The sequence below is a fragment of the Fomitopsis serialis genome (assembly GCF_022376445.1).
Source record: "Fomitopsis serialis strain Sig1Antser10 chromosome Unknown B0H18scaffold_39, whole genome shotgun sequence".
Taxonomy (NCBI): Eukaryota; Fungi; Basidiomycota; class Agaricomycetes; order Polyporales; family Fomitopsidaceae; genus Fomitopsis; species Fomitopsis serialis.
The window spans coordinates 95300-116915 of NW_025954999.1; the positions used below are offsets into that span (position 1 = coordinate 95300).

A 21616-nucleotide genomic window follows, 5' to 3' on the forward strand; every position below is an offset into this window, starting at 1 on the left:
AAGCATTCCATCCTGCCCACTGCTGACCATTTCGTCATCGGCCATCAAAAATTCGGAGTTGAATAGTGATGAGCATTGTAGCTATCATACATCGAGGATAACAAAGACGACACATTTGAGGATACATCGTTAATACTGCACCAGAAACAATACGCACACAACTCTGACCGCGTGAGCACTTCATGGTATCTATGGGATCATGAAACTAACACATAAGCTTACCTCCAGCCTAACCATGAGCTATTGCTCTCCACTAAATCTCCCTCCGAGTCATCCCATCGAATCTTGGGCTCCCGAATTGTAGATGGCATCCGTTGGTCACTACCCCGCCGATCGCCCGCTCCTCTGTGAATCAGCGAGTCGAAAAATCGACGCGGAACTCCTGCCTCATCCCCCAACGCAATCGGGCTCCGACATACACCACGAAGGCTTGTGTCACGTCTGCGTCTGGCGGCCCCCAACTTGCGTCCGACAGCCACACCGTCCTCAGGTCGGAACACCGGAGTCCGACAACATTTGGCTTCCCGGGGTACGCCACTGGCTGCGACAGAGCCTCCAACATCGGAGACAGTACATCTATCCGGGTCAAGGGTTCCGACGACGTGGCGAACTCGATGCTTTGGAGCGACGGCATAAGGTCGAGGAAGCGTTGCCATTCGGCCTGCGCGATACAGGCGGTCTGGGGGAGCCCGACAATCCTGACAGACCGCACGGCGGGCAGGTTCATTAGCTCGAACCTCAACGATGGCTGACCATCCTCGGCGTTGTCTTCACGCTCCATGTCCCACTCCCAGCTCACAGTCAGCCTTTCATCTGGAGTAGACATGCTGATGACGTAATTATCTTCATCCGCCATGTTTGAGTACGCGAAGACGAGGTCTTGGGCCACAGATGTGATGGACCGGAGCGAGTGGCAATGCCGCGTTATGTCGCGCTCTGAGCTCGAGGGGCCAACAAGCCGCAGGTTGACTTCCGTTGTCGCCGGGAACGTGATGTGGGCGACAGTGTGGAGGACGTCGTCTTGCAATCCTGCAAGGAAGAGGAACTTCAAGCAAGGGAGGTCGACTGTCGTCGTCGGGTAGGCGGTGTTGTCCGACCAATTCCGTTCGACAATGCCGAGGACAATTACCTCCAACTCCGGGGATCGACCAAGTACCGATACTAGCTCCTCGGTGGATAGGCTCGCTTGATCGTGTAAGTCCAGCCGCCTCAGGCCCGAGAAGGGGTCCAGCGAGAGTGGCATGCTGACGGTTGAGACGCGCTGGACTGCCGGCATCTGGCCGCCGAAAGGGCGCGTAGTCCTCGCGGCAGCAAGGACGTGGGGAGGCTCGGCTTCGTCGATCTCTGCTTCCAGGTGGATGGATTTGAGGATGGGAGCGGGGTTGCGGAGCTCGGCGAGGATTCTCATAGTCTTGTTCAGGTCATATCCCGATAGCTCGAAGTGTTCGATGCGACCGCTATGGGCTGCGATGGCGCGGACGAGGGGGGATATGTCTGCGGTAGGCGGTGTGGCCGTGGTAGCGGCCTCGACCTTCACTCGTAACCGCGCGGTCTTCGAGCGGCGCAGTCGCTCTTCCACCATCCATAGAGTGGTCGTATCGTTGACCGAGATCCTGCGCCATAGCCGCGATCGTGCCAGAGCTACCTGTCGCCACCGATGGGAGACTTGCGCGACAATATCGCTCGAGGTGGCCATAGCAGTGTCGACTTTGTCCTCTTCGGAGAGTAGGGTGAAGATGGCCTCGAGAAGCTCGACAGGAAGCCATGATATAGGCGAGATGTTCGCTTTAAAGCGTACATTGTTCTGTGCTAGAACAATAGGCATCATGACTACAAAGGGATCAGCCCACGACGCGACTCATGGCAGCGTGAAGCGACGACTTACCAGATAGGACGTACTTAGTCGACAACACTGGAGCAAAAGATACGTTCGCGAAAGAGGTTTGAGTATTCCAGAATAAGACACGTAACAAAGTAGGGAGTGGGTCAAGTGGTAGCGAGTGGCATCCGTCTTTCATGCCGGTGGCCCTGCACAAAGGCTTTGGCCAGCATCACGTGATCGTGCATCCACACGACACAGGTTACTGTTGTAAGTTACCTTCCAGATGGAATGGACAGCCGAGACAACGGCCAAATCCTACAGACAACACGTACATATCGCACGGAGAACCAGCCAGCCAGTACTCGGTTCGAAGGGATTGATTGGTCCGTCCGGGTAGCCTTCGCTGGCAATTTGGCAAAAATGAAGTCATCAGTGAAGGAGTGGTCGGCAGAGCTGGACTCACTCACATCGTGTTTGGGATGACAGTTCGAGGTTGCATTGCGAGTGCTGCGTATCAGCGACAGAGCATAGGTATGTCACGGAGAAAACGAAACAATACCATCAATACTTCACGCGTATACCAGCTTCGCTCGGTGCGCATTCACGGACCTCAAACACGCACGCACGCACGATGATCCCGAAAGCGAACAATGCCTGCATGCTTTGTGAAAATATATGAACCATGTGCATCATACAGTTAGAACAAGAGACGACCATCCGAGATCCGGATGCATCGTAGACTGCCTGTAACTCGTATGGCGATCTTCGCTGCTGGGACTTTGCATAGGTATATGTCGCCGAGCTCGCCTTCCATTGGTAGCCAGTCCATCTTGAATACGACTAGTCGCGGGACAACACCGGGATCTGACATTACCATAGTGCGTGAACGTAGCTTGCGAATGTCGACGGGTACCAGGGGGCACTAACAATCTTAACTTCGCAGGTCGCTTGCCATGAGCACTTGCCATAATGCCAACCTCGGAGCTTCCGTAGAGTCAGCTTGGCAGCATACAGCAGATGGAACACTCACCATCATGATACTCCCTCGAATGTCCTCCGTACATACTCAGGCTTTACGCGGAAGACACAGCGGGTTCGGGCGCATCGGTTGTTCTGTACGTAAAGCACTGTGTGACAGTTTCGACACTCTTGTCTCCAGCCTGCAATTTCAAGAGACACGGCGGCATGGCGAGAGCCGAAGAGTCGAGTGTGGGACTGATTGATACAGCTCCAGCTAGCAGCGGGGTACATAGTTATGGATCGTCGGGAAACTTGCTGATAACGATAGACAGTACTGTGCCAGCAGAGAATTGCACGGGCAGAGGAAGAATTCAGGGCAATATACATAATGGGGTGGAGGTCGATGTAGACTCGGAATCAGATCCCTCCACGGTCGCTTCGGAGGCTCGTCGACGCGGCTGAAGCCGGGCCGCGGAATCTGGATACCCAATCTTCTAAGCCAATTCTAAGCCTTCGCAAGCCCTAATATTAAAGTACCAACTTAAATTCTGGCCGTCAGTAAGACCCGGTGAGGGTCACATCTCAAGAATTCGTGCCTTGTAAGTCCTTTCGCCATACACAGATCGAGAATTGGTGGCAGCGACATCGTCGAGGCAGAGACCGTAGCCCATAGAAGACCATCCTCTCCCCCGGGCCCACTCAACTCAGAGGTATTCTTTAGGGTCTGCCTAGGCCGGGAGACTATGCCGTAGCGTGGACATGTACGGCTGATATGATTGCATGCGATAATTTGGACGGAGAAATACAGCAGGTAAGCGAGCCAACGCAGCGTTTGTAGGAACTACGGCGTAGTAGTACGAATGCAACAGGTCGAGCGAAGATTACATTGGCACATCATGTAGATATTCGTCAAGCTCTAGCCCTGTCTCATAGCGTCAAATGCTCCTGTGCTTCATACCGACTATGCATTCGAGCGGTCTCCGAGCAACGGAGTCCCGGACTTGGAGCTGGAAAGGTGCCTATTTCACTAAAAGCGACGGGTGTGGATATAACGATACTCACCGAGCATCAGACTTGAGAGCAAATTGGTACCGGCGGAAGAGCGTGGCCAGGATGATATGAAGCTGCATAATGGCAAGACTGCGACCTATGCACGCCCTGATGCGCAGCGTTAGAAACGGCACCGTGTAGGACGTCTGATTGTCTAATTTCTTACCTGGGACCAATAGAGAAAGGAGCGAAGGCGTCCATCATCTGTTTCCTGTGTTCAGGACTAGCCTCGGTCCAGCGCTCGGGGCGGAATTCAGCCGCATCCGGGCCCCAGACAGACTCGTCCCTGTGAAGATGGTAGAGCGGGACGCTCACCCATGTGCCCTTTTTGAAATGGTGCCCGAGGATAGTGGCGCCGCCGGCAGGAACCTCGCGAGGCAAGCCGGCACCTATGGTCGCATATAGGCGCTGCCCTTCGAAGATCACCGCATCAAGGTAAGGTAAATCCTTGACGGCGTCGTATGGAGCGACTTCGGAATCGAGAGATGCGAGCGCCGCATCCAGCTCTGCCTGAAGCGTTGCCTGTACGCGCTGGTCGCGAGCAAGGTAATACATCGTCCCACAGGTGGTGCTGCAGTCCTCGTCAGCGAAGCAATCAATGCCTGGTACGGACGCGCTTACTTGGCAATGGTGTCCGAACCGGCAACGATAAGCACGAAAGCCTCTGCGCTCAGTTCCACTGGGCTCAACGGCTTCCCGTCGTCATCCCGTGCCTCCAACAGTTTCTGGAGCATGTCCGGCCTGCCACTCGGGTTGGCCAAGCGACGTGCGACGGCCATGATAGATAGAGCCGCTAGCTTTTTACTCGCAGGTCGATTACTGCCGTACCCGGGGAGTTGCTGCAGGATTGTCTGCCAAGTACGCGAAATGAACGCCAGAGGGGCGATTGCCTCGGCGCGTGTACTGAGGACTTCAATGTAAGGTATGTCTTCTTCCTCGATTGAAAGCTTGTCCGCGCCCTCGGAGAACTTCTCGATCGCCTTGTAACCTTCTTCGGGATTTTTCGCAACTCTGGCTACGTCTTTGCCGGCTTTGAGCATGCCGAAGGGAAGACCGAACGCGAGGTCGCCTGGATCGAGGAGGTGAGTAAGTACCCTTGAATGACCGTAGACCACTCACCAATAGTGTCGAAGGCCCAGAAGTTGAGCCCTGAGCGAGGTAAGATATGAATTCAGCTTTCTGACAGTCAACCATTTATGCCGAGATGCGACACGTACAAGGCATGCAGTCGATCCACACGCGGCCATTCTGCACGTTCCAGGTAGTCGATCCGAGCTGGCCTTTGAGAGGGCCCGCTCCATGTTGAGCCTCCTGCATGCGAGATGCCAGGTAGTCCCACTGACGGAGGAGCCCAGAGACATGCGCGTGGGAGATGGGCTCGATCGCGCGGATGCTCTGGGGCGCAAACATGTGCGCTTCTATGCGACGCTTCCGGGCGTGCTCAGTGCGCGACCGCGTGTTGAAGATATTGCGAACGCGGAAGTTGGCGAAGATGTCGTAGAACCCCGCCTTCATGAAGCCAGCCGAGTGGCCGTAGATCGCGTTAAGGGCCCTTGGGTCGGAAATAGAGACGTGGTTCGGGGAGAGACGGACGAAGGTGCCTGTTCCAGTAAGACTTTTAACCGTTGCAGTCTGATTAACAATGAAATAAATACCATATTTGCGGTGCAAACTGTCGACTGTGCTTGACCAGCGGTTGTGGGAAACCACCCAGAACATCCAAGCATCCGTGAACTTGGCGAGGAATGGCCCCGGGTACGAGCGCAATCCGGATGCATCCTTGAAGTGAGCAGCGAGCTGGACCAAGACAAGTGCCACCGGTACAATAGCCAGTAATAAGAAAGGATTATCCGAAATATCGGAGGTCAACTGGTGGATGACCGGCATACTGCCTCGCGATGAGACACGACAATATAGCCTGAGGGTGTAGAGGTAGCCTGGCGGGACTCCCATGAGTTCCTGGACTTTATATGGCCCATGACCTCGCGCCGCTGACTCCCTCGACTTCGGCTTTTCGCCTGCAACGGCGCTCGGAAATAAAGAACCCGCACCGTGGCTAGCCATGCGTGATTGTCGGACTGAAGAAGCTCGAGACGGGAAGCATCACGAGGTCTAGCTTTCCAAACAGAGATGAGTTAGTCGACAACTTGGTATGGGAAGCACCAGCTCAGCGGAAGATGACAATGCTCACTGTTGACTGAGGCGTACGGGTATTGTGCGGACCTTCCGCCAGATGATCAATGGTTTATGGAACATCGAAATATTATGCTCACAGTTTCTATGACTGCTCCTTCCAATCGAGATGCAGCCTTGTTTGACAATTTGAGGGCGCACAGGGCAGCTCATCGTACAGAGGGTTTCGGCATGCACTAGGGCCGACGGCAACTTGTGGAAGCGGCATCCTTCTTGCTCGCCGGAGGCTTGCGAAACCTCGTAATGTGTAGATTCTTCGACGGGAGCGAATGAAAGGCGTGTGAACGATGCACTGGTCACAGGCTCCGAGTCGACGCGTTCTGTGGGTACGTCAGTGACCGCACCGAGGTGGTGCAAATCTTGCCAGTTGTATGGCCGGTGCGATGGAAGCGGAAAAATCGATGTGCATTACTGTTCACCGTTATCCCGCGCATCCGAAGCGGCAGCTTGAGAACACCGCAGTCGACATTCTGTGACAAGTCAGCGGGCTCCGAGTCCGATGGCACTAATCAGTTAAGAGTACATCGCCGCGGTTTAGCATGGGAGGAGCGATCAACGCGGGTTTTACTAGGCAAGTCTATCACCGTGAACGACTGACCATTGGGAGGAGAACGTTGCTGGAGATGCTTCCGTCTAGATCATGCAGCGGCTCTGCGCTAAACTCGCCACAGCCACAGATCTGATCTGCGTCCATCTCGATCCGGATCTGCGAACCGTGTTCAATGCGGGGTAAAGGCTAGACCGAATTCCTAGACGTCGTCCTTTGAATAAATTTTGTTGAGTAGCCTTGCGTATCGGTTTCTTCATCTGTAGGAGTCCAGGAGGAACGCCTTTTCGTCGTTTTGGCCTTCAAGCCTAGCCACTGGCAGTTCCACCGTCCTGTACGCGCTTCATATGAACGGCTCAGTTGAATTACATCAACGGCTCTTCACGAATGTGCGTCTGGTATCATACATGAGTTAGCTCGAGTCAGATAGTTTCGGACTGGATGACGGGGCAACACGACTCGGGCCAACATCACCATGATGTGGCAGTATGTCAGTACTAGTAGAGCTTTCTGCCATACGTATTATATCCAAGTCTTTAGTAGACTCCCAATAGTCCGCTCGTTCGTACGCGGCACGAGCCTTGCGCTGTGAATTGAATGTGGGATACTGGGATACTTGAACACGCCGGGCATGCGGGTGAAGTCGGAGCAGTCCGGACGCGTCGCGTCGCATCAAATGAGTCGCGAGCACGTGATCGCGCGTGAATTCGAACATTGAATCTGATCGCTACGCGACGCAGGCTCGCTGCTCTCAACCTCCCACCCTTCACGCTGCGCTACCCCTTCTTCACACGCCCATTCGCCTCATCCTGGATACGTCCCGCCACACCAGGCCACATGGCCACAAGCCGCTCATTGTATGATATTCTGGGGATTACCCAAACCGCCTCTGCCGATGCTGGTGCGTTCAGGTTTTTGCGGCATAACGAGAAGGGAACTGATATGTCGCCTTGAAGTACGCAAGGCATACAAGCTGCAGGCATTGCAGACACATCCAGGTGAGGCATCAAACTGAGAGTGGGCAAGAGCGTTATGTTTACGGTCCTCGTAGATAAGTTACCAGTAGGCACGCTCGAAGCCGAGGTCGAAGCTGCGAAGGCACGCTTCAGAGAAGTGCGTAACCAGGATATCTCTTGCAGCCATGCTCGCTGATGCACTCCATGTGCCCCCTAGGTTCGAACAGCATTCGAAGTACTCAGTGATCCGGCAAAGCGCCGCGTACGTTACTTCTTCTAACACAATCCGCGGGATAGCCTCCGGAAACCTAACAATGCTGACCCCACGCAGGCCTACGACAATGGACTCGAATATTTCGCAGACACGTCAACGTGGACATGAGCGAGATGCGGACCAAGCTTGCGCAGGCGAAGCTCGCGCGAGAGCGCGCTGAGTGGGCTCGCCAGGCAGAACTGCGCCATCAAGAGCGCATGCGCGTCTTGCGTGAGGAGGTTCTCGCGAGCCAGAAGCGTTACCAGGAAACGATGGCCAAGGCAGAATTGCGGTACCAAGAACGCGTGTGCGCGCTGGAGGAGGAACTCACCGCGAAGCGGGAGGCCGAGCGGAGGGAGGAGGCGAGCATGCGCGGCGAGTCGGTTGACATGGCCGAGGATATGCTGCAGGAGTTGAGGAACCTGAACCCTGAGTGGGAAGCACGGAGAAAGGAAGTGCTCCGCGTAAGTTGTCACCTTGGGCTCGCGCGATTTTTGTCACTGAGAGTTGTTGAAGCGGCAAGCGGAGAGAATGAAGAAGACCGAGAGGCCGCCCATGCGTCCATCGCAAAGCGAGCCTGTGTACCTCTAACCCATCTATCCTGGGGCCTAGATCTTATGCTGGTATTTATCAGACTTACTGACGCTGATGTTGTCAACAATACCCGCCACAAGCGATATCTGTACATCTCTGTTTTACAATGGACTATAGATCTGCACCAGAACTGGTCCAAGTCAGTGATACCCCTGCCGTCTAGTCACGGGACTTACACTACGTAGCCCCTACTGCCTGCAACCTACTCTGCGCGATCTTTCCTAGGTCACCGATCGCCCTCTCGAGCTCCCTAATCCACTCCTCGCTGCCGACCTCGATGCTGCCCGCCGCTTCCAAGAGGGGCTTGTCTGGACTGAGCGACGGCTCGAACCCCAGCACGCCCTCCATCTCATCCTTGATTGCCGACCTCGACCGCCCATTCACAAATGTGATATATCGCAAGCCAGGATAGCGGTGCTCGTAGCACGCATTCAGGTGAGCGAGGCGCACGAGGACCTCAGGAGGCGTCGCGCGTGCAGCTTGCTCCTGCGAGCTGAGGTGCGACAGGCCCTTGACTTCACCAATGCGCGGGTGGCCTGCGATGAAGCTTGCCTTCAGGCCTGCATCCCACTTGGATACAACCTGCAAAGTTGTGTCGATGAGGCCGGCATACGAGGCTGGTGGAGTGGGGAGGACGTGATATAGGATGCAACCCCGGGCAGCAGATCAGAGAAAAGGATGGGCGAGGCCTCGAAGAGAGTCGTGAGCGTGTGCGCGAGGGGGCTACCCGGTTCCGGTTTGCTGCTGAGGACTTCCTCGAATGGCGGGAGAGCGGACATGGTGCAATGTGCGTCCACGCTCGTAAAATCTGTGGGCCCAGATTACGGCTATGAGACGAGGTTCCTCGCGCAAGACAGCGTAAACGAGAACGTCGACACCCGCGCAGATACGTACCTCAGCGATAAGCTTGTATTCGGCGAGCTGCTGTCTCGAACGATGTGGGGAGGACGTCTGATCGATAGGTGAGACGAGGATGTGTGCGCCTATTTGCGAGCCTCTTGACCCCGCCTCGTGGCCGCCCAGCCTGAGCCTGAGGTTGCCCTCGACCGTCATCACCTCCAGCAGCGTACCCGGCGATGCGACGCTCGCTCGACGTCGTGTCCGTGTTCTCCAGCGACGACCTCTCCGACTACGATGTCATTTCGGACGGCCACCAATCCCTCGAGTCCAGCATCGCCGACCTCGGTCACGTGGCTGGCGGTGCTGCCACCTTCCGCGAGCCTCCGCCTCTCCAGTCTGCCCAGGAACGATTCGACACCGTCGCGTTGACCGCGGACGACATCCAAGCGTACGTCCAGAAGGTCGTCCCAGCGACCGTGCCTGCATTCCAGCGCGCCTCGGACGGCGAGCAACGCACGGTGCGCGTGTATGTAGACGGCGTATTCGACCCACTTCAGGCCAGGTGAGTCGACGTTCGTTCCGTTGTGTGCCATCGGTGCGAGCCTTACTGCGACGAAGAGATGCCTGCAGCTGCGTCAAGCGAAGCTTTCCTTCCCAGTGTACACTTGATGGTCGGTGTGCTGGCAGACGACCTGTGTGAGGCCCACCAAACCCCGATCATATGGCCGCATGTGGACAGGTGCGAAGTGCTGAGACACTGTCGGTGGGTAGACGAGGTCGTACCGGATGCACCGTGGACCCTAGACGAACAGTACCTCCGCACGAAGAGGATTGACTATGTCGCTATTGACGAGGGTTCGTCGGTGAATCCTGCATGCGACAAGGAGCGGTTAAGGGGATACGATCTCGTGAAGGGTCTCCGTATGTTCTCAACTTTCGTGCGGGATAGTACTCTTAACGCCTTTGGCTTAGGCAAATTCATTCCGATCCGAAGGACGAACACGATGACGCCTGCCGAACCCAGAGGCCTGTCTGTATTCGTCGAATCTACGAAGGGTACTGTGCGAGGCCCCGCCAACCTCGCTGCAGCTCTTCAACAGAAGTTAACTGTTGACGATGATGCGGATACCAATCCATTTGAAGAACCCAAACAGGATTTATTCGGGATCGGCTATGGGATCTAGTCCTTAGTCGACGCCTCAGGTTCTCAGGATTAGGAGTGTATGGGCCAAGTGTGGATTACGGACCGGTATGTGTGGTCGACGATGTTGGGTCGCTCGTGTATCATTATTCCTTGCAGAGGCTGATGTATTCCTTGTACAACTGAGACAGCGACGATATAATACATGCTTGTACTTGCACAGCACAATGTTCGAGGCGAGCCCAATCTATTAATCACGCTTATGCACTTTCACCAACATCGGGAGCTGGCTGCCTTTCTCCATCTCGCCGCGGCGATCGGGCGCTGGACAGCAGCACGCTGGCGAATTATTTCCTCCTTAGGCAGAGCGAGCTCGAACTCGAACGTGCGGATGAGCGTGAACAGCAAGGCCTTCATCCTAGTCGAAGATCACACAGGTTTCGGTTAGGCAGCGTGGCGGAATCAAGACGCGAACTTACTCGCCAGGGTAAAGCGGAAGCCAATGCAGGCGCGCGGACCACCCAGGAACGTCATCATGTTGCTCCAGACACCCGGAACGTTCTGCGCCGCCTCAGGCGTAGTCTCCCACCTTTCCGGCCTATATGCGGTCCATGAGTAGATTGCACGGCTCGCAAGCGGGCAAACGTACCTGAACTCGAGCGCATCCTCTCCCCATATGGCCTTGGACCTATTCAATTGTAGAATGGGGATATCGATCGTGGTACCCTTGTCGATCCTGACATAGAACGCATCAGCAACTAGCATACAATCGACTCGAACATTAGACGGCGCACTTGATGACATCGTGCACCTGCCCGCGCATGTCCGTGAACGGGGTATTCAGTGGGATGAGGTCGTCCTTGACCGCTGAGCGGATCGTGCTCGAGACGGGCGCGTGGAGACGCAGCGTCTCGCGAACGATGGCGTCGAGGTAGGGGAGCTCCTGCAGCTCATCCATGGACGGGTTCTCGGTGGGGATGCTGTACAGCTCCTCGCGCAGCTTGTCTTGTATTTCCGGCGCGGTGGCAAGGGCGTAGAGCGCCCAGGCCGTCGCGTTGCTCGTGGTTTCGTGCCCAGCGACGAGGAAGCTAAATGTATTGTGAGGTGACTGTGGCAAATGGTCAATTAAGGAACTCACGTCGGTACCTCTGATGTGGAATCGTCACGGTCAGCAGAGATTTCAAGAGAGTATGCAGGACGTACGGGCCAGATGTCACCATCGGATAGCCGCTGGCTCTCTGGAATGTCCAAGCCCGCGTTGGCCTTGATCAGCAACGTCAACAAGTCGCGGCTCTGCAGTTCCGCCTGCTTGCTGTCCCCCTTCCCGCCGAGACTGGCCGCGGTGATCTCCGCCCTCTTCTCGCGGATGAGCTGCATGCCGACGCGGTGCATGATCCCCCTGGCCTTCCCCACTCTCCTTGAACCAGGAGTGGGCTACATTTTTCGATGAGTGATACATTCGACGGGGTAACGAGCGCGGAGGACGCACAATCCACCGAAGCGGAGGGATCAAGAATCTAAGGAACCCAAATACAGAGGGTGCGTTCGTTGCCTTCCCGAAGATGACGCTGAATGCGGCATTTAGCTCGTTCCTCTTGCCGCCCGCATTCAGGGCGTTAAACTCGTAGTTGAAGCCTGCAACATTGTGTTAAATATGGACTCAAGAGTGGAAGGAAATTTTAGAAGGCGTCACCAGCCAGTCCGATCACATCAAGGGTCATCTTTGACAGACCCTCTACAACCTCGATGCGGGCGGGATCCCCGGTCTTGGAGATGAGGTCTTTCCAGTATTCAGAGAGCTGCGCAACGCATGAGTCAGTGAGCCATGAATTTACCGGAGGCATGTCAGTACGTCTGATCCCGACTCTGTCTCACCTTGTTGGCCTTCAAAATGAAAATGTCCGTAAGCTCTCTGATCTGACCTGGACCGAAGGCTGGATTCTATGAAGCGTAATCAATGTCTACACAGCTATGTGGCACGTAGGCTTGCGCACGGACCATGACGCGACGCTATAGGGAACAGCGCGATCATGAATTATCTTGTACGACTTGACTCGCGATTGAGAGGACTATCTTACCTGTTGGTGGTGCTGGTCGCCTGAATGTGGCGTCAGTAGCGCAGTGGTGCCCGGAAGCAGAGACCATCACCTTCGACAAACAGCAAACCTGTGGACCATCCGGTGAGGTACTCAGGTATAACATGTCAGATGAGCTGAAGTACCTTTCCCGAGTAACTGAGACAACGCAAAGCGAACAGGCGCCGGCTTGCAGTAGTCAACTGAATGACTGAGGATATGATTGACGGCCCTCGTGTCGATGGTATACAGGATGTTGGCCTGCCAATATATCAGCTTATGATGTGTGCGATATTGATAACAGAAGCTCACATTCAACAAGCCCTTGTAAGTGATCGTGTTTCCGTACTGCTCTACCCAGCGCTCATGGAGTGAGCGCGCTTCAGCGGCCGATATATCCTTGAGATTGCCATACAACCAGCTAGAAGATGGCGGCGCAGGTAAGTAGCGCAGGCTAGACCTGTAGGGAGCGGCGATGATGTGGGCCAGCTTCCATAAGGCATACACCACAAGGACAGAGCAAACCGATAACAGGTATACAGGGGAAAACAGCCCCGGGCCCGGGTGATAGGGAATGTGGATGTCGATCATGGCTCAACGGTGTGGGATCTGGGAATGGACGCGGGCTTTATGAGGATCGCAACTGCGCGCAGGCACTGTGCACTTTCGACAGCGCTAGCGAAGCAGAACACAGCCGGGCCTGAACGCGTCCCATTTCCGAATCAAATTGCGGTCCTATGATGAATGTGCGATGCCTGCCTCGGGACTGCGGGGATGGAGTATTCTGCCTCTGGACTTTCCGAGGCGATGTCTCCAATCGCCGCGTTGGTTGGACGGAGTAGATGTTGACGATGCAGATCAAATGCGAAGATTGGGTGAGGCAGGCCACTTACACGGTATACAGAGCGTGGTACTTGCATATAGACAGCTTCTATTGCATGATACTCGTGATCATGATCACCTTGTGGCCTAGGCTGAGTATACTTACTAGGGCGCGACATGAAACTCTCAACGTCTCGCTCCCAGTATCCCGTTGACTCCGAACATTCAGCTGCTCCTTCATATGTGCAAGCAACAAGATCAGGCGCCTCTGCGGTGTCAGAGTTGATCCATACCGTGACACTGACATGACCGGAACAGAGTGGATGGGTACGGTTGACGCCCATTCCCAGCGGCACGGAGGATACAATCCGGACAGGTCGGATAGGACGGGAATTGTACCGCCGTCCCGAGGTACGGCAGCTTCCCGAACGGGCCGCATGAGCAAAACATTCAGAGTCAAAAATCTCCCGTGGGAGAAGGCTAGGCTCGAATGGTGGAGTAATAGTAGCATTTCCTATGATGGACCAGAGCCTTGCGATGGGTTGTTGCCGCCGGCCGGTGAACAGATTCGACGCCCGCCCGTCATGGTCTAGGTGATAGAAATGCAGTCATCAGACCGTCGTACTTTATCAGCGACGTTACCGCGTGCTGTCACAGGGATCCTGGTTGGCGTTGGAAGTTGGGCGTTGATTCTATGTGTGAAAGCTGTAGTCTCGTGTTGGCTGCGGTCGTCTTTGCTTTGAATTCCAGACTGAGTTCTCGTATTTCGTCGCACAAACAAACGCTTGGCACACGACACGTCTTCCGTAACGGAGTGAGGGGCTCCTCCCACCACGGTCGTCGCAGTAGACTGTAGCATTCGTTAAGTAGTGTCATCTGGAGGCTTCGAGAGAAAATCCGTACCTCGTCGTCGTATGTCGGCCCCTCACAGCCAGAAGTAGTGTAAGATGCCCTTTGCCCAATTTGCAATTTGCCACTCTACAAGCTTGTAACGACGCTGAAACCCATGTCCTCGGACATACTTTGAGTGGCAGAAGGAGAGGCCAGGGAAGCAATTCGGACGAGAAGTGGCGGGGACGGGATTGTTGAGACGGTCACAGTCTACGTGGGCAATACGCATAAGCTCAAGCGAGGGCAGCACCAATGCCCACCAGTGGGCATGTTTTAAATCGGATATCATGGAAGAGGTGGGGCGGACGCTATGCATTGACAAGCTTCCTTATTAACAATCGTTCTGAGCAAACCACGTACTCACTCAGTCTATGAACCGATAGCATCTCACATCCCGAGTCCCGTGCGGCCACTTAGTCCCCTCTAGGCAGACCCTGAATGCGACCTTGTTGAGTGGGGGGAGGGTGGCCGTATAAGGGCGTCCACTGGAGAGAACCACCCTACGAGATCACGCGTCTTGGACGCTGCTGCTTCGCCATTGTAATGCTATACATGGGTCAGCGAATATGTTGTTGCTTCGCCTGACGGACACGTAAAAACACGTTCGAAGGTTGGAGCCAAGGACGGCAAGTGATGACGAACGGGTCGACGATAACGGCGAGGAACGATGCTGGTGGATTTCTTGAAGGCGAGCATATCTGCTGCCAACAGACGATGTGGGTAGGGAACATTGCGTTGTCGAGTCGGGTGGGCGACTCGACGTTGTATTATAAGTAGTCTCCCGTTGTGGATCTGCAAGACGGGCCGGCAGACTCAGTGTCACTGAACGCGTGACGTAACGCGTTCTGTTCCCGACTTGTTACCAGCCGCGATCCTTCGACCTTGCTTTGACCAATTAAACCTAGTAAGTGGGCTTCAGACTTCGTAAACATGTTGTGACATTTGTTGATTTTTGACTCCTGGTAGCTATGGAGCGTGTCAATTACCCGGCGCAGCATGACGACGCGTCCCCTCAAAACCCCTCTGCCGTGCCAGCCAGGAGAACTTATGTCCGCGCGACGATCTTGAACGATCATCTGCATGAAACTTCTAGGCAGCTCCCTCACGGCGAACGTCAGAGACTGATCGACGGTCTCACATACGCCTCTGCTATACCTGTACCTGCCCCTGACATCGGTGCCAGTGAGAGCAGCGACCTGCAAGCGGAGGCACTGGAGGGTGGGCGTCACCGTTGGACGCAGTATCTCCCACTGACACATGCACAGCGCTCCCAGGAGGGCTGTCTGATATAGATGTAAGAAGGTTCGGCGCGCCATCGCTCCACGTAAGCGTTTCACTGAACTGAGTGTTTGAGACGACTGACGCTTGTTAGTTAGCACCCCAGTGCCAGAAGCAACTCGCTCACCAACTGAAAAACTCGTTACTTTCAATCACAGCCTATTATGAGGACGCAGAGACCGGTAGGCTACCCCTCATGAAATATCTCCAACTGACGGCACTGACCACTGCCATAGGTGCCGAGAGCATTGAAGCTGCATCGTCACTTGCGGATCGCATTTGGTCTCAGCGTGACAGTATCGAGCGCGAGCGCAAGCTCTCCGAAACGTGCCGGGACAGAATATCAATGCTAGTCGATGAGATTAACCAAGTACGTTGGCCTCCGAGTCGTCGCTCCGAACGCACTTCGTCTGACACGCGCGCGCTTGCAGATTCATCCAAGGCTCGAGGATGATCTCGTCGGCGCGCTTTCAACCCTCCCATCGATCTCAAACGCTGCGCGCACAGCAGAAGCTGACCTCCTGAGCACCACAATAGAGGCATCTCTCATGAAGCTCTCGCTCATGCGCACTCGTATGCACATCGCCTTGTACGGCCACTCGTCTCCGAACCGCCCCGACTCAAACATGAACCGCGCCCTTGCTACGGCAATGGAGAAACTGCGCGCGAAGGCGCGGGCTCAGGAGGAAGAAGAGCGCGAGCTGGATGGGCAAATTTCCGCGTATGATGGAATGCTCAGCCTGGTAGGCGGTAAGGACGGCAATTTCGCGCAGGCTGTCGAGGATATGGCCCGCGTGAAGCGCGAGACCGAAGAGTGTAGGAAGGACCTACGAAGACTGGGTTGGACTGGAGACTAGGACTCCTCGGATGCAATATTGGAGAGGATCGATTGGCATATAGCCTTGTCTGTGCGACTGCTACTGTCAGTACGTATACATACTATGTACAGTCATGATATCCGAGTCTACACACTGGACCACGATCGCTTTGGTCGATCGATCACGTGACGACGTTGCGGCTCGGCGCTCGTCAGCCACAGTGGCGGATCCCGGTGGCCACAACTTCTTGTAATTGTCTTCCAACCTTCTCTCTCCCTTACTCCATTATACAGCGGCTACTTATCTGCAAAACCTCAAGCGCTATCTCGGTCTTTGATCCCCATTGTGAAATAGAGTGAGCAGGAAACTCTGTCGCTAGTCGGCGATGGTCATGAGCTGACGTAGTAAAGGCTAGTACCAGTCGACAGAGTCATGCCTGGCAAGTCTACGCTGCCGTTCAGCTATCCAGTAGCGGCCACTAGGACCCGGCCAGCCATATCAAAGCTTCCCATGGAGCTTCTCTTGGAGATTTTTATCACCCTCTCCGAGGTGATTGTCAAAAGGGAACGTATACCTGTCGTAGCGAGCGACATTGTGGCGCACGTTTGTCGGGACTGGAGGACTTTGGCCTTATCGACCTCCCGACTGTGGTGCCGCATCATTGCTACAGAGCGCTGCTCTCCTTTTATGGTGCAAGAGAGACTGAAGCGCTCAAAGACCCGTCCACTCGAGGTCCAGATCCTAGGACCATCGTCATCCGCAGATTTCTCAGAAAACATCCTGCTGGCTGCGAGCGCAATGTCAGCCCATACGAAGCGGGTCAAATGGTTCGCTCTCACGGGCTTTGACCTCGACTCTACGGAACGCATCGCGAAAGAGTTCTCCGGCGGCGCGCCTATCCTCCGTGCGTTGCATATCGAGGCACACGTACAAAACGCGTCACAAGGGAATATGGCTGCCCGTGCACTGACACTCTTTGGTGGCCACATGCCTGACATATGCCGAGCCACCATCGTCAGTGCGCCTGTATCCCTGGACCCCTTCTTTGGATTGAAGAAATTGAGCCAGCAAGATCAGGACTACATCACCGTGACGAGGGTGTTATCCACTCTACGGCGGTGCCCTGGACTTCAGGTGCTTCAACTTGGATTTGCCGAACACTGCTGGGACGAAGACCTGCGGTATCCGACGGAGCCGATCAACTTGCCATGTCTCAAGCAGCTGCTTCTAGACGGCGAACAAGATGAGGTGTTGCACACCCTCGCGCACATTTCTTTCCCGACTACGACCACGGTGGTCCTACGGATGCTTCATGCGTCTTCCACGGCAGACCACGTACCGCATTGCAAATCGTTCCAGGCGATCACATCGACGCTCAAACACGCTATCCTCGAATTCGCAGAGGTCCCGGGATACGCAAGCTTCAAGTTTTCGATCAGGTCTCCAGACCGTCGCGTCGTGGCCGAGTTCGAATGGCTCATGGCAGACGAGGAAGATGGCATCCACGGGCAGCCTTCCATGCGATTTGAGGTGTTGCGCTTGTCCGCGCTCGAGCATCTCACCGTCACCGCGCTTCCGCGATCCAAGCTGACACATTCCGCGGATTGGGAACGAATCTTCGCCATGATACCAGCGCTCACGGCGGTCGACTTCGAGGTTAAGCGCCACCCCTCCGACCCGGCTGAGCTCTTCTCTCCGGTAATTCTCGCACTCAAGCCTGGTTTGATACGATGAGTCTCGCAGCGTCGCTCCGGTGGTCCATCGCCCGCGACTAGAGATGATGTACATGCCGGCGTGCTGGCAGGTGTCATCATATGTACCGCTTGTCTCCATACTCCCGGATGCTCAGGTGGCTTCGCCGTCGCCGACCCATTTCATGTCTCAACCACGGCGCCGATACATTACGCATTATGTCCGGCCTGTCTCCAAAATACGGCACCGTGGCGACGACTATAGCGACTGGAATGTGGTTGACTCGTTTTCTCGGAAAGGTGTCGTGTGCTACTTACTGATTCAACTGTCAACTTACTACTGGATGGACGACGACTTAGATAATCGTAGCATAAACCATGCCGCGATGAAGTGCTCAAGCGGCTGTTGTTTGTACTTCTGATACCAACCCAGAGTTAGACTCTTGTACTATCTCCGGTGTATTCAATGTCACGGTCTGTTGTTGGGATTCGCGACCTCAATGTGACTGTCTGTCAACTGCCAGTGGCTATTTGCTGGTGTATATACACAGGAGTGTATGTGCCTTGCTCTGGCAATGCGTCACAGAATGGTTTGGCACTGTATCGTGTTGGTTGTATTATCAATTGATTACACGACTCAGTAAGACCTCGACTCATCATGCCTGCTGAACGTTGTACAGACAGCGAGATCGAGAGCTCGTGGCCGCCCTGCCTTTCTGAGTACGCTGCAGCTAGGTACCTAGATTTGGCAGACAGACGGTTTGCGCAATTGGCCGTGTGTATTAATATGAGATCTATGGCACCAGAATGGATGAAAAGAATAAAGTCTACAGACGACTCAGAGCCACGTTGTGGCGGGGCGGAATGGAGCGTGCTGATTGGGCAGAAGAGGAGAATTGCCAAAAAGGGACAGTAACTTGCTGACATAAGGCACGGTGTGGCAGGATGACTGGCCGGGTCCTCAGCTCTGCAAAGACGACCATGGCCGCCAATCCTGCCTCATCACCGCCGCTATCGCCCGGCCACCTCCTCCGGGTTCATCCCTCTTGCTCCTCATCCCTCTCATCCGCCCGAGCCTTTTCTGCGCGCAGTTCCCAGCAAGCAGCCAGCTTTCCCACCGCCCTCGCCACGCTCCAGCACTGCTCGCAGCTCAGGACGATGGCAAAACAAGAATATACGCGAACGGCGAGCGGGACTGTTCTTGCCCACCGGAAGTGAACGCCCCGTCGCTCGATTGTGAAGCCTGCGCTCACGACTGCGGGACCCCTCCGTGCAACGTCGAGCTCGGCTCCGAGTGCACCGAACAGTGCGTCGTCGTAGCATGCAGTGACGCGCATCATGCGACGATACCGTGCGATACGGCCGTGTTTCCTGACCAATGTGAGCCATGTAACATGACCTGCGAGAGCGGCCCCGACTGCACCGCATTGGAAGAATTTGTACGTCTAGAATCGTTGGCTGGCTGCAATATCGTGTCTGACGCGGCTCCGCTAGTTTCAATGTTGTCCAGACTACTACGGCTACATGCCTGACCCAAAAGCGTTCGCATCCGACATGGCGGCCGGTCACCCCGACATAGTCTGGGATCCTTCCATGGCCGCCTTCCTATGTGGATGCTCCGATGCTCAGCAAATGGCAGGCATGCCAGGTGGCTATGCCAACCTCAGTGCTGCAACATCTACTGCATCCACGCCGCAGCTAACCCCGAGTCCCGTCGCTTTCAACTCTCAGGCTGGGCAGCTACTCCAATCGACCACGATGCACTCTCACATCAATGCTCAGATGCCCCAGATGCCCGGCAACGTCCCTCAGTATTACAACACCCCGCAATCTACGCAGTCCCTACAGCCTCAAGCACTGGCGCACAAATGCCAATGGGGCGGGTGCTTCGCGTCGTTCGCATCCCTCGCAGAGCTCGTCGGGCACGTCAACCTCCAGCATCTCCGCCTCGTTTCGGCCACTCCCACATCGATGTCGTCTCTTCCGCCGCTGCAGATGCAGCCTGGACACCAGGCCGTCTCTCACGGCAACGGGATTTCCGTTGATGGGCTCTCGTGCATGTGGGCCGATTGTCACTTATACCCGTCTCCGCAGTCCATCCCGGGCCCATCGACCGGGAACCCATTCGACAGCGCTCTGGGTGTCCTCGCGAGCCACCTGCTGGAGGACCACCTGGGTCTGCCTCTGCGTTCGCCGAAGGGAGAGCAGGCGCCTGGACAGAACCACATACAAGCGCCCGTCTCGGCCGCATCGAGTGTCTCACCCCCTGATGGGTCCACTGGCCTGTACTCCCCGCCGACGCCGCTGCCCGAGCACGACTGCTCTGCTTCTCCTGTACATGTTTGCCGTTGGGAGGGGTGCACGTGCACCTTCCCATCCTGCGACGAGCTCACGTCCCATATAACGGCAGAACACGTCGGTGCTGGCAAGGCGCATTATGAGTGTAGGTGGGAAGGCTGTACCCGCTATGGCGAAAAGGGTTTTCGAGCAAGCAGAAGATATTGCGGCACTTGCAGGTAAGAGCGCCATTCGCTTTTCCCTGGAAACCTACTGACTGGTGGTTTGACACGCAGAGTCATACGGGCCATCGACCGTTCCAGTGCGAGATCTGTGGGCAGTACTTCTCGGAGGCCGCAACCCTCGCGCAGCACAAGCGGCGGCATACGCAAGAAAGTGAATCTCCCTCCTGCGAACCTCATATGCATACCTAGATACTCACGACCATTTACAGAGCCATACGTCTGCGATTTTCCCGGTTGCGGCAAGTCGTTCGCCATCACGGGTGCGCTCACCATCCACAAGCGCACGCACAACGGCCACAAGCCGTTCAAGTGCACATATTGCGACAGAGCGTTCGCGGAGTCATCGAACCTCTCCAAGCACGTAAGGTCACCCTTGACATTTCTCTTTTGATTGACTAACGGTTCGATGATGCCTCGCGTAGTTGCGGACACATACAGGCGCGCGGCCGTACTCGTGTACAGAGCCCGGGTGCAACAAGTCGTTTGCACGGCCTGATCAACTGGCGAGACACCAAAACGTGCATAGGAAGAAGAGCGCAGAGGCGGAGGCGGTCACCTGAGAGGACCTGCGGTTACTGTGAGGATATAGCAAGTTATCGGGCTGTTCATGTATTGCTATTAGTATGTCTTCGTGTCATCATTGCCACCACTCTGTCATCCCTTTTCGGGGTTGGGCCCGAGATGTACCTCTGCGCTTTATGCCTTTTCCCATACATGGCTTGTTAGGTGTCGGATAGCGAAGGGGGAATTGTAAACGCCTGGTGCGTATATCTTTCCCTTAGTCCCCGTTCTTTGTAAACTTTAGAGCGCATGCACATGGTTGACCTTGCAGTTGTTCTTGCCGCCTAGGACCGACTGAGGCCACCGAATACTTATGCGGCATAAACACAGCGATTCTTGCTATGTTGTCGTGTCCATCGGTCACGATACTTTGTCACCGGGTGGGGTCAGACGCGTCTATGGGCAAGAACTCGCCGTGAAATTCCTGGTAGGAGATGTACTACTTGGTACACATTCACCATCGACGGCGTACCTTTTCTATATTCTACATAGGAGTATCCCACAGCTGAACTGCACGGGTGACCGTCTTATTCCCTGGCAACTGTCGTCGCTATAGCGGTGACTGCTTCTGACGAGCAAAGTTGGCACTGAAGCACTCACCT

At 55.3% G+C, this 21616-nt stretch overlaps 11 protein-coding genes across 11 annotated transcripts; 5 read left to right on the forward strand and 6 right to left on the reverse strand.

The window, feature by feature from the left end:
- Positions 1-101: 101 nt before the first annotated feature.
- B0H18DRAFT_1010980 (uncharacterized protein) lies at positions 102-1296 on the reverse strand. The gene has a single exon (XM_048028959.1). The coding sequence runs from the start codon at positions 1274-1276 to the stop codon at positions 353-355; it is 924 nt and encodes a 307-aa protein (XP_047892665.1). The 5' UTR covers positions 1277-1296; the 3' UTR covers positions 102-352.
- A 2544-nt stretch (positions 1297-3840) lies between these two features.
- On the reverse strand, positions 3841-5719 carry B0H18DRAFT_877734 (cytochrome P450; the record flags this gene model as incomplete). Its single annotated transcript, XM_048040577.1, has 6 exons — positions 3841-3940; positions 3999-4403; positions 4454-4901; positions 4952-4981; positions 5050-5433; positions 5488-5719. 6 exons carry the CDS (start codon positions 5717-5719, stop codon positions 3841-3843), a joined length of 1599 nt encoding a protein of 532 aa, XP_047892666.1.
- A 48-nt stretch (positions 5720-5767) lies between these two features.
- On the reverse strand, positions 5768-6348 carry B0H18DRAFT_1010993 (uncharacterized protein). Its single transcript, XM_048028960.1, has 3 exons — positions 6106-6348; positions 6024-6055; positions 5768-5948 (listed from the first exon to the last, which is right to left on the reverse strand). The coding sequence occupies exons 1-3, from the start codon at positions 6176-6178 to the stop codon at positions 5889-5891; spliced, it is 165 nt and encodes a 54-aa protein (XP_047892667.1). The 5' UTR covers positions 6179-6348; the 3' UTR covers positions 5768-5888.
- A 1061-nt stretch (positions 6349-7409) lies between these two features.
- On the forward strand, positions 7410-8560 carry B0H18DRAFT_877657 (uncharacterized protein; the record flags this gene model as incomplete). Its single annotated transcript, XM_048040574.1, is given in 6 exon segments — positions 7410-7473; positions 7529-7570; positions 7624-7685; positions 7746-7790; positions 7860-7894; positions 7912-8560. The coding sequence occupies 6 exon segments, from the start codon at positions 7410-7412 to the stop codon at positions 8558-8560; spliced, it is 897 nt and encodes a 298-aa protein (XP_047892668.1).
- On the reverse strand, positions 8553-9154 carry B0H18DRAFT_1085417 (OHCU decarboxylase-domain-containing protein; the record flags this gene model as incomplete). Its single annotated transcript, XM_048031915.1, has 2 exons — positions 8553-8957; positions 9029-9154. The coding sequence occupies 2 exons, from the start codon at positions 9152-9154 to the stop codon at positions 8553-8555; spliced, it is 531 nt and encodes a 176-aa protein (XP_047892669.1).
- Positions 9155-9451: 297 nt separating this feature from the next.
- On the forward strand, positions 9452-10811 carry B0H18DRAFT_1172766 (uncharacterized protein; the record flags this gene model as incomplete). The annotated part of the gene is made up of 3 exons (XM_048035909.1): positions 9452-9777; positions 9856-10163; positions 10188-10811. 3 exons carry the CDS (start codon positions 9452-9454, stop codon positions 10397-10399), a joined length of 846 nt encoding a protein of 281 aa, XP_047892670.1. The 3' UTR covers positions 10400-10811.
- Positions 10627-13022, reverse strand: B0H18DRAFT_1085419 (cytochrome P450; the record flags this gene model as incomplete). Its single annotated transcript, XM_048031916.1, has 12 exons — positions 10627-10774; positions 10832-10954; positions 11006-11092; positions 11151-11464; positions 11560-11790; positions 11846-11991; positions 12050-12155; positions 12232-12297; positions 12435-12454; positions 12505-12522; positions 12578-12692; positions 12744-13022. 12 exons carry the CDS (start codon positions 13020-13022, stop codon positions 10627-10629), a joined length of 1653 nt encoding a protein of 550 aa, XP_047892671.1.
- Positions 13023-13200: 178 nt separating this feature from the next.
- Positions 13201-13855, reverse strand: B0H18DRAFT_400611 (uncharacterized protein). Its single transcript, XM_048037923.1, has 2 exons — positions 13420-13855; positions 13201-13362 (listed from the first exon to the last, which is right to left on the reverse strand). Exons 1-2 carry the CDS (start codon positions 13762-13764, stop codon positions 13321-13323), a joined length of 387 nt encoding a protein of 128 aa, XP_047892672.1. The 5' UTR covers positions 13765-13855; the 3' UTR covers positions 13201-13320.
- Positions 13856-15006: 1151 nt separating this feature from the next.
- B0H18DRAFT_909078 (uncharacterized protein) lies at positions 15007-16362 on the forward strand. The gene is made up of 6 exons (XM_048041532.1): positions 15007-15048; positions 15111-15362; positions 15410-15468; positions 15517-15604; positions 15659-15792; positions 15854-16362. The coding sequence occupies exons 2-6, from the start codon at positions 15113-15115 to the stop codon at positions 16277-16279; spliced, it is 957 nt and encodes a 318-aa protein (XP_047892673.1). The 5' UTR covers positions 15007-15048; positions 15111-15112; the 3' UTR covers positions 16280-16362.
- Positions 16363-16529: 167 nt separating this feature from the next.
- B0H18DRAFT_1104903 (uncharacterized protein) lies at positions 16530-18468 on the forward strand. Its single transcript, XM_048032627.1, has 2 exons — positions 16530-16595; positions 16651-18468. Exon 2 carries the CDS (start codon positions 16673-16675, stop codon positions 17972-17974), a length of 1302 nt encoding a protein of 433 aa, XP_047892674.1. The 5' UTR covers positions 16530-16595; positions 16651-16672; the 3' UTR covers positions 17975-18468.
- Positions 18469-18908: 440 nt separating this feature from the next.
- On the forward strand, positions 18909-21013 carry B0H18DRAFT_1172784 (uncharacterized protein; the record flags this gene model as incomplete). Its single annotated transcript, XM_048035910.1, has 6 exons — positions 18909-19370; positions 19426-20374; positions 20410-20447; positions 20505-20604; positions 20663-20814; positions 20876-21013. Coding segments are annotated over 6 exons (1839 nt in total), but the record flags the coding sequence as incomplete, so codon positions are not given.
- Positions 21014-21616: the final 603 nt, after the last annotated feature.

What these genes read in the sequence shown, in the direction of transcription:
- B0H18DRAFT_1010993 (XM_048028960.1), bottom strand. Translation starts at nt 6,178, where the DNA reads ATGAGCTGCCCTGTGCGCCCTCAAATTGTCAAACAAGGCTGCATCTCG. An exon ending in AAGGAGCAGTCATAGAAACT is followed by an intron (nt 6,056 to 6,105) that starts GTGAGCATAATA and finishes ATCTGGCGGAAG; the next exon opens with GTCCGCACAATACCCGTACG. An exon ending in CCCGTACGCCTCAGTCAACA is followed by an intron (nt 5,949 to 6,023) that starts GTGAGCATTGTC and finishes CTGTTTGGAAAG; the next exon opens with CTAGACCTCGTGATGCTTCC.
- B0H18DRAFT_400611 (XM_048037923.1), bottom strand. Translation starts at nt 13,764, where the DNA reads ATGCTACTATTACTCCACCATTCGAGCCTAGCCTTCTCCCACGGGAGA. An exon ending in GAGTTTCATGTCGCGCCCTA is followed by an intron (nt 13,363 to 13,419) that starts GTAAGTATACTC and finishes ATCATGCAATAG; the next exon opens with AAGCTGTCTATATGCAAGTA.
- B0H18DRAFT_1010980 (XM_048028959.1), bottom strand. Translation starts at nt 1,276, where the DNA reads ATGCCGGCAGTCCAGCGCGTCTCAACCGTCAGCATGCCACTCTCGCTG.
- B0H18DRAFT_909078 (XM_048041532.1), top strand. Translation starts at nt 15,113, where the DNA reads ATGGAGCGTGTCAATTACCCGGCGCAGCATGACGACGCGTCCCCTCAA. An exon ending in GCAAGCGGAGGCACTGGAGG is followed by an intron (nt 15,363 to 15,409) that starts GTGGGCGTCACC and finishes ACACATGCACAG; the next exon opens with CGCTCCCAGGAGGGCTGTCT. An exon ending in TTATGAGGACGCAGAGACCG is followed by an intron (nt 15,605 to 15,658) that starts GTAGGCTACCCC and finishes CCACTGCCATAG; the next exon opens with GTGCCGAGAGCATTGAAGCT.
- B0H18DRAFT_1104903 (XM_048032627.1), top strand. Translation starts at nt 16,673, where the DNA reads ATGCCTGGCAAGTCTACGCTGCCGTTCAGCTATCCAGTAGCGGCCACT.